The sequence below is a fragment of the Colossoma macropomum genome, unplaced genomic scaffold (genome assembly GCF_904425465.1).
Source record: "Colossoma macropomum unplaced genomic scaffold, Colossoma_macropomum, whole genome shotgun sequence".
NCBI lineage: Eukaryota > Metazoa > Chordata > Actinopteri > Characiformes > Serrasalmidae > Colossoma > Colossoma macropomum.
In genome coordinates, this window is record NW_023495362.1 from 82437 (window position 1) to 97881 (window position 15445).

The 15445-nt window shown below is 36.2% G+C and overlaps 1 protein-coding gene across 1 annotated transcript; it reads right to left on the reverse strand.

Annotated features, from left to right (window-relative positions):
* Positions 1 to 2009: 2009 nt before the first annotated feature.
* Positions 2010 to 9044, reverse strand: LOC118801888 (tripartite motif-containing protein 16-like). The gene is made up of 7 exons (XM_036562287.1): positions 8990 to 9044; positions 8185 to 8851; positions 7056 to 7151; positions 6364 to 6597; positions 4204 to 4363; positions 3859 to 3918; positions 2010 to 2785 (listed from the first exon to the last, which is right to left on the reverse strand). Exons 2-7 carry the CDS (start codon positions 8770 to 8772, stop codon positions 2241 to 2243), a joined length of 1683 nt encoding a protein of 560 aa, XP_036418180.1. The 5' UTR covers positions 8773 to 8851; positions 8990 to 9044; the 3' UTR covers positions 2010 to 2240.
* Positions 9045 to 15445: the final 6401 nt, after the last annotated feature.

Genomic DNA, 15445 nt, shown 5'->3' on the forward strand with positions numbered 1-15445 from the left:
GCTCAAAATGTTTTACAGTGAACTAAAAAACAATCAAGAAAAAAAAGAAACTAGTTATAGTCAAATAAAGTAGTAATATCAGCAAACAATAAGACACAATAAAAGCTGAGACAAAAAAAGAACAATAACAAAGACAATGATATAAACAAACAAAAATAAAACAATAAAAATAATAATGCCTTATAATGAAAATAATAAACAATAAATAAGCTATTTATAAGTAAGCTGTTTAAATGCTAAAATTAAGAGATTTAACTGTTTTTTAAAATCATTAAGAGGAGCCTGACTAATGTTTATTTGCAGCATTTTCCAGATCTTTATTTCATAAAAACAAAAAACTGCTCCACCTGTTTTTAAATTTCATATGTACCATATGGAGAAGCAGCACTCAATGATGTTAAGACAGAATTTGGGACATTGAGTGTGTTTACATGCACTCAATAATCCGATCATATTCAGATTTCAGTAGTTATCCAATTATTCAAATGGTCATGTAAACACCACACACCAATCTAGAAATCCAATAAAGAGAGCTCGATTTTAACTCAGTAATCAGATTTATCAGTGCATGTAAAGTCTTACTCTGATTTCTATTAGATTTCTCGGTCTGTGCATGTGCAAGATCAGACGGTGGATGTCGCGAGACACAGCAAAACATTTCTGGACTGGTGCTGAAACCAAACAGGAAATTAAGGAGTTTCATTTCAAAGGAGTTATTCTTCATCTTCTAGATGATGTAAGTTCATATTTTCAGTGGTATGATATTTAAAAAAAAACTGCAGCATGAAGTTTGAGTTGTATGTTACATTTGCATCACGTCTTCTTCTGTGAGTTTATTGGCTGGTTGTAAAGCAGAAATCTGATTACTGACTCATGTAGTCCTGGAGTTTCCCGTTATCTGATTACTCAGGTGAATGTAAATGATCGGATTACTGACAAAATCTGATTTTCTGCAGTTATCGGATTATTAAGTGCATGTAAACACAACACGTTTATTAGGCAGTCAGAGACGTATGAAGGTACTGCATCATTAGGAGCTTTAAAAACTAGCAATACATTTTTACAGGATTTTTTTTACAGTTAGTAACTGGCAGCCAGTGGAGTGATAATAAAAGCTGGTTAATTACAATCTCATTTTTTAGCACATGTTAAAGTCCTTGCTGCTGCATTTTAAACAAGTTGTAGTTTGTGGTAGTTTAGAAAGCCATGTGAGCAATGTATTACAATGATAAAAACAGGATAATCAGTATTTTAGTATCTTGTAACCCAAGATGGGGTCTCGCCTTTGCTATATTAGTAATGTTATTAACTGTGCTTTAAAAGTTAAACCAGATCCCAGCATTACATACAGATCTCTAACTACAGATATTGAGCCAGATTTTCTGCTCTAATTTACTATGACATGCTGGACAGGAACAGATCCTAAGTCAACTCTCTTGCTCTGAGAAGCTTTGTGAAAACAGGCCTAGTTGTGAGCTGCAGGTGTACAAATTTAGCTCTAAATTAGACTAGAAAAAGAGGCTAAAAAAATAATATAAAGAAAAGAATGACCTGAAACTCACCAGCCACGTTTGCAAAGAACACTTTGCCAAAAAGGAAATGCAAGCTTTGTAACAGTCTCCTAGAAATACACTGCAGTTGATCTGATATTTTTGTTTCCCAACACAATGAACGTAACACAGCTGTGTAATACTGAACAGAGATTTGTGCATTAATAAAAATATGGCTTTTCATATTATTTCTGTGTGATTGCTGATTATATTTCTCAGTTATGTAAGTATCTAAAAGTCACTATTTGAGCACCATTATCCTTTATTTATCAGCTGTAGTGCAGAAGAAATAAAGTCACTATCCACCTGATACTGCTGGTTACATGATTGTCATCAAATGTGACAGTTGTCAAATTGTGACTGTGACATACATAATTGATATATTTTTGCTAAAAGAAAACTTACAAGCATTATATACAATATACGGAATTTTACGGAAGATTCATACAGGAAGGTTTTTGGATTTTCGGTGTAGAACACTTCTCTCTTCTGAAAGAAATCTGAAAATAATCAATGATTCTCAAATTTATTCCATTATTCCATGTAATTTCTTTGTGGATCCAAAAATACCAGTTCTGTTATACAGCACCAGAACACACAAGGAGTTTCTCATTCTATATTATTATTGAAGTATAATTAAAATCATACTAGGATTTATTTTTAGTGGAGGTGAAGCTAAAACAAAGCTTCTTAGGGACTCATAATCATCTGTTGCGGTGGATGGGACAGTTTAAGTGCTGATCCTAAACCAACCCAAAACCCAGGATAGAGGGGCTGGGTGAATGTGGTCTGAACTCTATGGAGGAGGATCATTGTTTCTGAGATGCTGTAGAAGGACACAATTCCTGCACTATAATCCACATACACTCCTATTCTAGAGCAGTCAGATCCTATGGGGATTACAGTACCTTTGCTATTATGTACAAATGAGTAACTGGAGGGAGAGCAGAACAAACTCCAGGACTGATCATTGTATCCAAAGAAACCATTTCCCTTCCTGCTGATGCCTTTATATGAGACTGCAATATAAAGCCCACCACTTCCACTCCAGTCCACCTCCCAGTAGCAGCGTCCACCCACACTCTCTCTACACAGCACCTGGGGATAAAAGTCAAATCTCTCTGGATGAGGGGGGTATGACTGGACTGTTTCACTGCAGGTCACCACCATGTTTCCTTCTGACATGTGGAGGAGTGTATTCACTGTGTTTGGATCCATTGTGAGCTCACAGGAATCTGATGGGGAAAAACAAATGTCATTAGCTGTAATGAATAAAGACTCAGATAGATTCTGACAGAAAAGCCATCAAGAAAATTAACCTACACCTAAACCAAAGGTAGAACTTTTTTGGGTAAACCTGCAAAAAAGTGGCTTGTTCAACTTTAATATAATTTTCAAATGCACTATTGTCCTGCAATGACATAACATCAGGCTATTGCCAATTCCTGACAGCAGTACAGTCATCATCATTCCTATTCCAACACATCTGGCATACGGTAATACAAAACAAGAGCAAACAAGTAGAATGTGGATTCACATAAACACAACCAGCACTACAGCAACACTCACTATAAAGCATGTCCGCTCATGTCGGGCACAACTTTTGCCCAATGACGATGACATAACTGAGTTGCAGTTTGGCTGCTGAGCTACACAGCAAACTTAAAAACTTAAACCTAATTATCCTAGGCTAAGGCATACTGCAATGGCGAGGATAAAAATATTCATAACCCATTTATGTCTTACATTTGATGAACCTGATGCATTTAAGTAGACTATTTAATTTGACATTTTGACAGCTTTTGTAGTCACAGAACATCTAAAGTACCAAAGTCACACAAAACTGACAGCAACAAAGTTTTTCAAATTTGTTTTTGCCTCTGGATGGGTAAAACTGATATATTGCATTGGGGTGAAATCTCATTTTTACAGCTCCAACAGGTACATTGTTAACTAAAGCTGGAGCTTCAAATTCAATTACTGACACTCTGATAACAAACCGAGGGCTCGAGGCATTGGTGGATAGCAACGAATGCTAAGCAGTTATTGGAGCTGAGAAAAGAAGGTGGTGCTTGGTGGACAGCATAATGATTTGATTGGCTATAATACAATCACAGCACCAACAGAAACAAACAAACAAAAAAATACAGCTTAATAAATGCTCTTCCCATATTTGATTGGGTGGGCCTGTGATCAATCTGGGTAGGACCAGGCCAAGACTGGTTTGATTCTTTACTGGTATTTGTTAGTCTAGTTATAATTTGTTTTCCTAGTAATGTGTATATGTGTGCAAGAGATGTAGACGTACACTCAAGAAATTCTTCTCTGCTTTGGGGTTCAGGAAGGGGAACAACCATTATTTCCTTCACTGTGGAAATATTTAACACAGATATCATAAAGGAACACAGAGACAGAGAGAGAGAGAGAGAGAGAGAGAGAGAGAGAGAGAGAGCGAGAGAGTGAAAATTGTACTTTTGTCAATTAGTCTGGTCAGATTATTGTAAAAGCAAAATTTGCAGTAACACTGTCATATTATTGCATTTAATAAAACAGAATATCTTTCATGTAAATGAATAGACAGGAGATTTTGTTTCTTTTGTTTTTTCAGTGAACAAATTGGCCCAAAAGAAGTTACTACATTAATGTAATCTACCTCCACTGGATATCTTTTTAAATTCCTGTTCACAGTGCTCTTCCAGTTTCTCACTCAGCTGAAACACAGTCTTTACTATCTCCTCAAAGGTAAGTAGAGGACTGAACACAGTGGTTGAACATCTGGCAAATTCAGGAGGAGCTGAAAAAGATGGGAAACTCTACACAGAACAAAAAGAAAACAAAAGAAAACAAAAAATGGACAATAAAGAAAAAAGAGAGAATGTTCAAATAAACACTTGTCTCTTAAAAATTGCATTTACATTGATGTAACAGGCAACAATAAAATGATGTTGTAATTTTAAAATTATTTATCTCTAATGAAACCAGTAAATATATTCTGTCCAGATTTTAATCTTTCAAACCATACCACAGTTGTGTGTGCAAGTAAAAGAGAAGATATTTTATAAAAAGTTGTTGTGTGCACAGTCCCATTTTGCAGAAAAATAAATGTTTTACATTTCTGTTACCTTTTTGACATTATCATTAAAATGTGAAAAAACGGTCGATGCAGAATGTTAATTAAAAAAATATAATTCATTTTACTGATGTGTTGAATGAGCCTTTACAGATCTGAGACATCACCAACGTTCAACTGAGCAGGAACTGCAAGCTTAGAGCCACTTCTTAAAACTTAAGAAGGCTTCAAAATGCGTTTGCTGAGTAATAGCTGGTTTATTTGACATAGCAACAGTTTTTTATTGGACATTTACTAGAACCTTATTCTATAGTTTTCCTATAATTTGTTAATGTTAAATTTTGTATATTTTGTAATGAAAATGAGCATCACTTGCTAACAGCTAGCTGGTATCTGCTATGCTAGGCTAGCAAAATTTGAGTGAGTGAAGTCGACTGAATGATTTTAGAGTGATAGAAATGCAGAAATGAATCAGGTTTTGTGATATGTGAGGCTGTTAGCTTGCTGGCCAGCAGACTAATGACTTCACACACCACAGGTCAGACTTGATACTTCTCCCACACAAGTTTAGAAAATAAATATCAAACCTTACAAAATCAGAAATCTGAGTTACAGTTAAAACAGTAAGTTAGTCATCTGAACTATGATTTGGTAACTTGTTGTATTTGGTTTTACATGCGTCAATTTGTGTATCTAAAACAATTGACGTTAGATCAGTGTTGAGCTGTTGGTATTTCAGTATCTGTTGTATAAACTGGAGTTTAAGCATCCACTTTATGGGAATATTAATTTATGTATGGCAAGTAGAATAAAAACATTTGATATAGCACAAGAAATCACTGCATCACAGACTAGAGGTCAGTCAGACTTATGTTTTTGAAATGTCTTTCACCCTCTCTCATGATTGTTGTCGATGATAAAATTCTATTTTAGCATGTAAGATCTCATTTCTCATTGATGAGAATTCCAGCCTTTTTCTAATTCATTATAATTGCAGTATTGTCTAACATGAATTAAAGTTTAACATGTGGTAATTAAAAAAAAAATTAAATTGACATGCTAAAATTCCATCAATCCATCTTTAGCTTTTATTTTCTATTTTTATTTCCTATTCTCAGGAATTTAATTTATGCATATGAAAGTAATACATAATATAGTTTGATGAGTTTTGACATTTGAAGAAATTCATTTTCACTAATAAAAATGCAATGTTCTCATGTAAAATATTTGTAAAATTGATTTTAAGTGAATGAGTGAATATGTTGCCACACTATTTGCTCTTAATGGTACAGTAAATCTGGTGGTGCATTCTATGCATCAGGCCCTACAAGTTTTATTTTGTTCAAATGTTCAATTAAGAAAACAAATAATTGTGCATTACATTTTGAGGTCATATGACACATTTAAGTCATCTTCCATGCAGAGGTGGTGTTATGCTCTTTTCAGACAGAAAATCAACAAACTGTATAATTTGACCAGGGGTGCTAAAAGCTTTGCATACAACTGTATATTGAAATAATATAGAAAAATGACTAATAACTTCAGACGTCTACGGGTTAAATGAAGCAAAACTTAATTGCTCTTTTTCAGTAATTTTACACTCACACACATAGCTACATCATAATGTTTTACATGTAAGTTGAAGATCAAAAGTTCCAGTATTATTGCATGGTAAAGTTTAAGCCTATGTTTCTATTTATGAAAGTTTAGGTCTCTGTGTGGTAATTTCTCTAGCGCTGTTACCTGGAGAAAATGTATGTGGTCCTCAGTGTGTGAAAGCTGTTCCAGGTCAGCGTCTCTCCTCCTCAGCTCTTCAATCTCCTGCTCTAATCTCTTCAGGGCTTCTTCTGCTCGAGTCACTGCCACTTTCTCCTGGGTTCTGATCATCTCTGATAGCTCAGAGCGTTTTCTCTCAATGGAGCAGATCAGCTCAGTAAAGATCTTCTCACAGTTCTTCACTGCAGCCTGAGCAGAGCTCTGTTAAAGCACATAGAGATAGGCGAAGAGTCTGTTAGAGGTAGCTATCATTTAATTATTCAGATATATTTATGATGTTTTGTGTAAAAATGACTACAGTTTAGTGGCAGAGACATTTAAACTACCTTAAATACACATCAATAAAAACTACACTGAATTTATCCACAGCATGAACTTTTACACATAAAATAAATATTGTTTGAAATTATGAATGCACTCAGCATTTAAGTAAGAGGCATTATTCTGCAACAATTTCTAATTAAGTTTAAAGACTTTTCATCACAGGTTTAGCTATCAAACAACACATTAGAATGCAGAGGATGGGTCAATCTGACAAAGTAAAATACTATAAAAAAAGTTTTTACATTGAATAAGCATGTCTCCTAAATATGGTTAGAGCAGTTTGTGGCTCCTCAACAGACCAGCTCTTGATCTTCTCCTGAGCAGTTCAAACTCACCATGTGTGATTCCACAGCTTTCTTTAGCTCTTGGAGTTCCTTCTCTTTCTCCTGGATTTTCTGCTGGAATTTTCTTTGGGTCTCCAGTAACTGATTCTTTAAAAATGCCCAGTGTTGTTAATGTGCTTGTTGGTGTTAATGATAAATTCATGTTTAGTGCACTCACATTGTAACTTTCCTGCTGCATTATATTTTCAGATTCAGATTGCTAATAGAAAGCTTATGGGCACATAGGCCAAAAAAGTATTGTAAACACAGATACACATAACCCAATAAATACAAACAGTAGCAACAAGCAGTGAATACTGGTTGAACTAATCTGTCCTTGGAAAACATAGATGATACCAAAAAAAGGAGCAGTAGGGTCTTTACAAAAACAAACAAACAAACAAACAAACAAAAACAAAATCACAATAAACATGTAACATCATGTGAAAAATCTGTAATGTAACATTTGCATGTATTCATGTTTTTTGACATGGTTGTGACATATAATGTGTCTAAAACCACATGTTAATTGATGTGAAATTCATGTTTTTTTTTTAAAGGATTGACATTTTTGTTCTATCCTTATGCATTATGAGTTGTGTTGGTGTGAATATGTGGACCATTTGGGGTTCCCTGAGGACCAGTTTAAGAATGCCTGCTTTAATAAAATGTTTCAAACACATTCAGAATCATCTACATGAGGAAATGTAGATGTGTGCACATTCTACCTTGTTTTCTCTCCCAGGAGATTAAAGTAAGAATGGGGAGAGTTAACATCAGTTCCACAGTCTAAACCAACGAACTGAAAGTACAAGTAAATTCAAACTAATCAAATAGGTTACATGAGTCATCACCTAGATCATATGCTTTGGCGGGGCGGGGGATGACAGTGCAAGCCCACATGTCGAATGAGTGAGCCAAAAGTCTTATGAATGATCTAAAAGCTGAACTGGTTTCTTTTAATATTGATAATTGCATGGTGGGTAAATGAACACAATAGACATTGTATTGTGATTTTACTTTCATTTTTGGAGAAAAATTATACTGAAAAGCTTTAACTCAATAAAAGGATGGCAAACGTAGTATACACAACCACACACACAAAAGAATGTTGGTAGAAGAAGGTTATAGTATATTTTACCTGTTTTTCAGCTCTTTCTGCTGCACCTGATACTGTATCATGTCCTTTATGGCCATCCATGGTACATAGCATGCAGATACACTGCTGGTCAGTGCGACAGTAAACCTCTAGTTGTTTTTCATGCTCAGAACAGATCTGCTCCTGTAGTCGTCTGGACACTTTGACCAGCTTGTGATTCTTAAAGGCAGAAGATTCATAGTGAGACTGGATGTGAGTTTCACAGTAAGAGGCTCGACACACCAGGCAGGATTTGAGGGCTTTGAGTTTTCTCCCAGTACAGAAATCACACTCCACCTCTTCAGGTCCAGCAGGACAGTGAGCAGTAGAAGTAGCTTGGTGTAACGTCTTCAGTTTCTCCACCACTTCAGCCAGCATGTTGTTTTTACCCACAACGGGCCTTGGAGTGAAGGAGCATCTGCACTGAGGGCAGCTGTAGACACCTTTCAGATCCTCTTCGTCCCAGCAGCTCTTAATACACAGCTTACAGAAGTTGTGTCCACATGGGGTGGTCACTGGATCCATCAGTAGTTCAAGGCATATTGAGCAGCTGAACTGATTTTGATCTACTGAAATACTGGATTCTGTCATTTTACAGCAATTACACAAGGGAAGAACACTAATGTCTTGTTCCGCAGCTCAAACAGAAAGAAGTTCCTAGTTCCTGGTTCTGTATGTGAGAGAAGAGAACAAAACAAGTATGATTAAAAATTACACCTTTCTTTTCACTGACTCAAAGTTAAAAACACTTAACACAGACAAATGAATGACAAGACTGCAAACACAAATATCATAAACACAGACTCACATTCGCTCAGAACTGAAGGATAAACCTGAAGGGGTAAGTTTCACTTTCACTTAACTGAACAAAGTGTAGGAAGAGAAAGAAAGTGAAAGACAGTGAGAGAAAAAAAATCCTATTTAAAGGATGTTGTTACACACAGACAAATGTCTCCAAAGTTTTTTTGTATTATTTTGAAATTTTTAACATTTAAATGCACTTTAGCAGAATTTCTTCTGGACTGTGTTACAGAGCTACCATAAATAATTTGCTTCAGAAATGCAGGTTTAATTTGATGAAATATGATGTTATTTAGATTTTGTTATAATCTTTTCATCATATTTGCTAATCCAAAAAAGTATTTACAATGTATGACAATCATATTGATGTTGATGTAAGGTTTCAAGCAGAGTCAGATGCTCGCAGATGTAACTTACAGAAAGGGCTTTACTGATAGGAAGTTCAAAGTCATACATACCACGATTAAAACAGTAACTAAAGTTGGTCCCAATCTAAGAATCCAAACAGCATCAACTTTTACATCCATGTTTAAGCAACACATCTTGTTATTTGGTAAAATTAGCTTATATTATTAATTAAGGTATTTAAAAAGTAATAAAGATGTAATGACTGCCCTTTTAGCAATTGTAGGAAACAACACACAGATTTGAATCCAAACATGACATTTTTAAAACTTATTTTTGACTTTGGAGATGGGTAGAAGGCAACACTCTCTAACAACACCTGTCATGGTATTAGGTGTCTTTTAAAGTCACCTGCACACAGTATGCTTTTTCAAACCCAGCCTATGACAGCAGTGTACCTCTAATTAAAATATATTGTATGCGCTGTATATATGTGCATTATACTGTATATATATTACAAAGTAAAGTAAAAATGTGAATAAATTAGAGGAATAACATAATGAGTGCAAATGCTTACAGAAAGGAATACTGCAAGATACTATTAAGCAATTAACATCCTACCATGTTCTGTGGATGGTAAAAAAAAATGCTGAGCAGGACCAGCTGACCTTGATTTTGGATTAATATGACTTGCGAGAGGCCAAGGAGTCCTACAGGAAGAAGGCGGAGCAGAAGATTAGGGAGAATAACGTGGGAGGTATGGAATGATATGAAGACAATTACAGGCTGTAAGCAGAAGATGGACAATGCGTTAGACGGCGTGTCCTAAATGTGTGTTCTAGACTACTAAAGCCCTGTGCTGCTGAGCTGGGGGCACCCCTACAGGACATCTTCAACCTGAGTCTGCGGGGAGGGTTCCCACACTGTGGAAAACATCATGCCTCATTCTAGTACCCAAGAGGGGGCAACCCAGTGAGCTCAATAACTTCAGGCCGGTCGCTCAAACATCACATGTGATGAAGACCCTGGAGCGCCTGATTCTACACCTTTTCAGACCCCAGGTTCAACATGCAATGGACCCTCTGCTATTCGCCTACAGGGAGAAAGTGGGAGTAGAGAATGCCATGCTATACTTTCTCCATCTGGCCTACTTTTACCTGGACAAGGGTGGTAGTGCTGTAAGAGTCATGTTCTTTGATTTTTCCAGTGCCTTTAACACCATTTAGCACCTCCAACTGAGACATAATCTGGCAAGGATGCAAGGTGATCCGTACCTGGTCTCCTGGATTACTGACTACCTCACTGGCAGACCTCAGTATGTCAGACTGAAGGACATCAGAGACTGTAGTCAGCAGCACAGGAGCACCACAAGGGACTGTACTTTCCCCATTTCTCTTTACACTGTACACCTCAGACTTCAAGTACAACTCGGAGACGTGCCACATGCAGAAGTTTTTGGGTTGACACTGCCATTGTGGCATGTGTAAGGGGAGGGCTTTCTTTAGGACACCACTGATGAAATACCTTTAGAATTGTTTCACTTCTATCTGCACAGAGCAGAGGGCAGTGAAGAAAGATCTGCTCTTTTATTTAAACATCCAAAACTCTTGTTTCATCACTTCTCAGTGTTACTCTGGATCAGAAGGTTCACTTTCGCTGTGATCTGGCTGAATTCTGGCCCATATTATGTCTGAGTTCTGATTTAATATGGGTTGTGTATAAGGTCCGGTACCCAGATCCGGATGAGGTCATCGCCATCATTCCGCTGCAGTATGTGGGCTGGATGAAAGTAGTAAGTCTGGGCCAAGACTCATTTGTTATCTGGAGAGGTGACAGTGGTTACCCCTAAATACTACCACCTTCTGTAAATCAGTATGGTGATCCTTAGAGAAATGTTTGCATATATACGTATCCTCCTCACTGTTCATGGGGGCAAAGCAAAAATGCAATCTCTTCCAGGTAGGTTCACTGTGGATTTGGTTGTTTTAACTGTGAAGAAGGGCATTTTCAAGCATATAACATTTTATAGCTATTAGCAAAGTTTTGAATGTTAACACACTTGTCTCATGCATTTGTCTGTTGTTTGTTGTTATTGTTGATGACTGACTTTGATGAATGATCTGCCTTCTTTGGCACTTCATATTTATAACCTAGTGATACTTAAGGCCACGGATGCTCTCTCTTTATGTCTCTCTCTATGTGTCTCTCTCTCTTTTATTTTTATTCTCTCTCTCTCTCTTGCTACAGGTCTGCTGATAGCATCCATATGGTAATCAGTTCACTCTCATCTACAAAGAGCAGAGAGCAGTCAAGGATGAGAGAGAGGATATAGGAGAATGTGTGTGAAATATGTCCCATAATATCTTTTTCTTCTAAACTAATTAACTGTATGTGTTTGATTGGAGCAATTGTGATATATATATGATATGGTCCAGTTGATAAGATAAAGGATAAAAGAGTTTAAATTTTTAACATTTCACTCACTCTGAGGCCAAAGGTACATGTCCACAGCTGAAATAAGAAAGTTGAAGCAGGAACACATCTGATCATAGACAGATCACTTTGGACCTCAGTTCTTCTAATCATTCATTTACAAGGTGACCATCAACATGTAGTACACAAATAGAGTGTATAAATAGTTTGACATACTTTATTCTCAGAAGTGTTGTTTCCTGGTTACATTGATTTACCCTGAAATTGAGGGAAGTTTTTCATCACTGCTGGAGCTGGCTGACTCAATTGTGGATTATGACACACAGCTGGGTGCTTGATATCCTGCATGCTTTACCTTGAGATCAGTTAATCATGATTAGAGTAAAGCATTGAATAAGTTCCCTGTTTACTAAAACTCATTCAGTCTGAGCAATAGTCACACATACACAGTTTTTTTTCTCTAAATTTGATCTTTTCAAATATAGTTTTATTCTTTATTTTATTATTATTATTATTTTATGTTTCACACTATATGCTAAGAGAAGATTACTTACTTTGGATTAGAGGTTACTTTTCCCTTGCTAGGCTCCAACAGCGAGTTTTACGTTTCACACACCTAGCAGGACAGCTCCCTGTGAAGAGTCCATCCATTAAACCCCAAGTGTCACACACAAGTGATCAGGCCTCTGACACAATCCTATCTGGCCTACATAGGTATTTTAATTTTCTATTAATATTAGCCCTTTTCACAATATGCTGCACTACACTCCCCAGCATGCACTGCAACGTAATGTCCACTCTGACACTCCTACCCCAACAACAATCTATTGGACAGCAGTTACTCCTCAGTTCTACACAATTCTACACAGTTCCACACCAGTCATATCACCAAACACACTAACTGCATTTCAGCTGCAGTTCAGCTAATATAAACACCCAACAATCAGCTCAGCAGCTCAGAAACTGAACCCAAGTCTTAGTTCAAGTAAATAGGTAAGTTTAAAAGATTGAGCTCTTGGGGACATTTACATTTTGAACAAGATCTACTATAAGTGCTTATATTTTATTGCTGTAAAAAGTTTTTTGTGTATTTTGAATAAACAATGGCCAGTCTGGGTTATAGCACAACATTAATTAAAAATGAAATAAAAACATTTTTTTTGCCTCTGGCCCACTTATTTGTTGAGATTTTTTAATGTGGCCCCTTCAGTGTTTGAGTTTGACACCCCTGCATAAAACTATTTACAAGATGCTAAAACAATTTGCACATTAGTGCAATAATTATAGTTACAAATACTTGTTTTCAGGTCAGGTGTTTGAGGTGAAAATATCATGGCTATTAAATTATTGTGTAGCACTCTTTTGAGAAATTACAATAAAAGTATAATAATATAGTTTATTTAATAATATAGTTTATTTAATATTATACGTAATTATGTAAGTATAAGCATTAGTATCTTGTGTGTGTTAAAAAAAAGAAGTGGAGGAGGACAGTAGGTGAATTAAAATGATTAAACTACAAGTCACATTAATTACAGAATCCATCTGTAATATTGATGCATACAACCGCAGATGAGTCCTTCATATAGCAACCTGTTCTTTTTGAAGGCAGTTACTAATTAGGCATTTGCCTCCAGAATGGAGTGATTGTCATAAGACAGGTTTTATACATCATCTGTGATTTTTAAGCCACGACTTTCTTACTTAGAGTTTCAACTCTGTTCCTGCCTTCATTATACATTGTACTCCCTCTGCTGGCTAAACAGCAGTACGGCCAGTGAGTAACCTCAAAAATACTTCAAATCAACTTCTGCTCTGTTCCACTTTTGTACATGATTCTGCTCTGCTCTGTACATGATTATCGGAAGAATAATCAATTAATTACAGTTATTTGTTTGGTACCTGGTGTTGACCAGAGGAGGATGGGTTACCCTTGTGAGTCTTGGTTCCTCTCAAGGTTTCTTCCTCTTAGTCTTAGGGAGTAGCCATTGGTGATGCTCATGGGGGCTCAGACCCAGATTTTTTTCAGTAAAGCTGCTTTTTGACAACACCTGCTGTAAAAAGCACTATATAAATACTTGACTATATAAAAGCACTATATAAAAAGTTGACTTTACTTGAACATTAAATCTTTACTACTTCATAGACTTTTATTAAGATGAAAATTACAATATATTCATTTTTAAAAAATATTCATGCAAACTGATGTCCTCTTGATAGATAATACAGAATTGTATAAAACCAACTGAGTTTGCTGTTCCTATTGTAAGTTCAGTTTACTGTATTACTCTTTAGTTAAACTCGTTTACACAAAAATATATTTGCTCTTTAACAGCTCTGATGTTTGTGTTGACTATCAGCTTGTTTGTGAATCAGAGTTATTCCAGCTCTGAGTTTAGCTAAACCTAAAAGGCTTTTTAAGTTTGAATGACCACAAATGTACAGTCCTGCAAGAGATGTTGTGTGGTGTCATATCTCCATTTTCTCCATGTTTAGTCTTTACCTTAGACAGGACAAATGTTTTTGGTGTAACTGACGCAAGTAAACAGGAACAGACATGTTTCTGACAGCATTAGAGTGTTAAAATTTATCTATATTTACAAATTTACAAAACACAGTGAAGTTGGTCTGTGAAACATTAGAAACATTTTCTATGTACTTTTGGCAGTTAAATAAAGGTACTAGAGCATTAACAAATTACAGATACTTGTTTTCATTGCATTTAACAAAATGTCAAAACTTTTCCAGAAATTAGGTTTGCATGTACACTTCTGAAGGTGTCCTTTCAGTAATAATAATTTGATATACATGGGCATGTGTTTTTTATATGAGATACATTTCAAATGTATTGCTTTATCCCCCCCAAAAATATTTCAAACACTAAATTACATTAAGCAAAAATACATTTTTGGCCTTCCACATACATTTTCAAATGTGTTTTATAAATACACTTTACATTTATTTCTTTTCCTTATGGGTAAAACACGCACGTTAAGGTGCCTCACTGTGCTGAACTGGGATAAACTCTCCTGTTGGATCAATGGACTGCTCGTATGATTTTCTAGCCAATCGTAGCGCAGGAGGCGGGGTTTGTCGGAATACGGGTGAGATTAGAAAACTAGCTCTGCCATTGATGACATCGTTCCTGCAGGCCCGGTGGGGGCGCTAACTGTGGTTCTCCAAAAGACAATGAAGCTGAGTACAACAAGAAGAAGAGCTGTGTTATTAGAAAGAAACAGCAGCTGATGCGCTGAAGGTAAACAGCTTTTTATCCCCTTTTCTCTCTGTTTACACTGTGTTTTACTGAAACAGGTGGAGAAATGTCCTCGTTTTGAATAGTACAGTAGCAAAATGTGTGAATGTGTGAGCGAATACAGAAGCAGCCTTCATCCAGGCTGAGCTGAGGAGGCTAATGATTAATGTTGTTATGTTGTGCTGGTTCAGTTCCTGGACTGCTTTACTGTTGATCACACCTCTCACTCTGGAGCGTTAGCATTTTATTTTAATTTAGAATAAAAAACATCCAAAAATAGAAGAATAAAGCTGTAGGTCCTGTACTGGTCAAGGTCAAGAAGAATAAAGCTTTAGGTCCTGTACTGGTCAACGCTCCATGTTTTAAGAAATTCCACTACAGTTCTATAAGTTAGTAGTGAAGTCACTTTAACACAAGTTTACCACAAGTTTA

Bases quoted from the DNA above. Each gene is read 5' to 3' on its own strand.
- LOC118801888 (XM_036562287.1), bottom strand. From the start codon at position 8,772: ATGACAGAATCCAGTATTTCAGTAGATCAAAATCAGTTCAGCTGCTCA. The intron at 7,152-8,184 runs GTAAAATATACT...GCATTTTTAAAG, and splicing joins CAGAAAGAGCTGAAAAACAG to AATCAGTTACTGGAGACCCA. The intron at 2,786-3,858 runs GTACGTCTACAT...TTTCCCCATCAG, and splicing joins CAGAGAAGAATTTCTTGAGT to ATTCCTGTGAGCTCACAATG.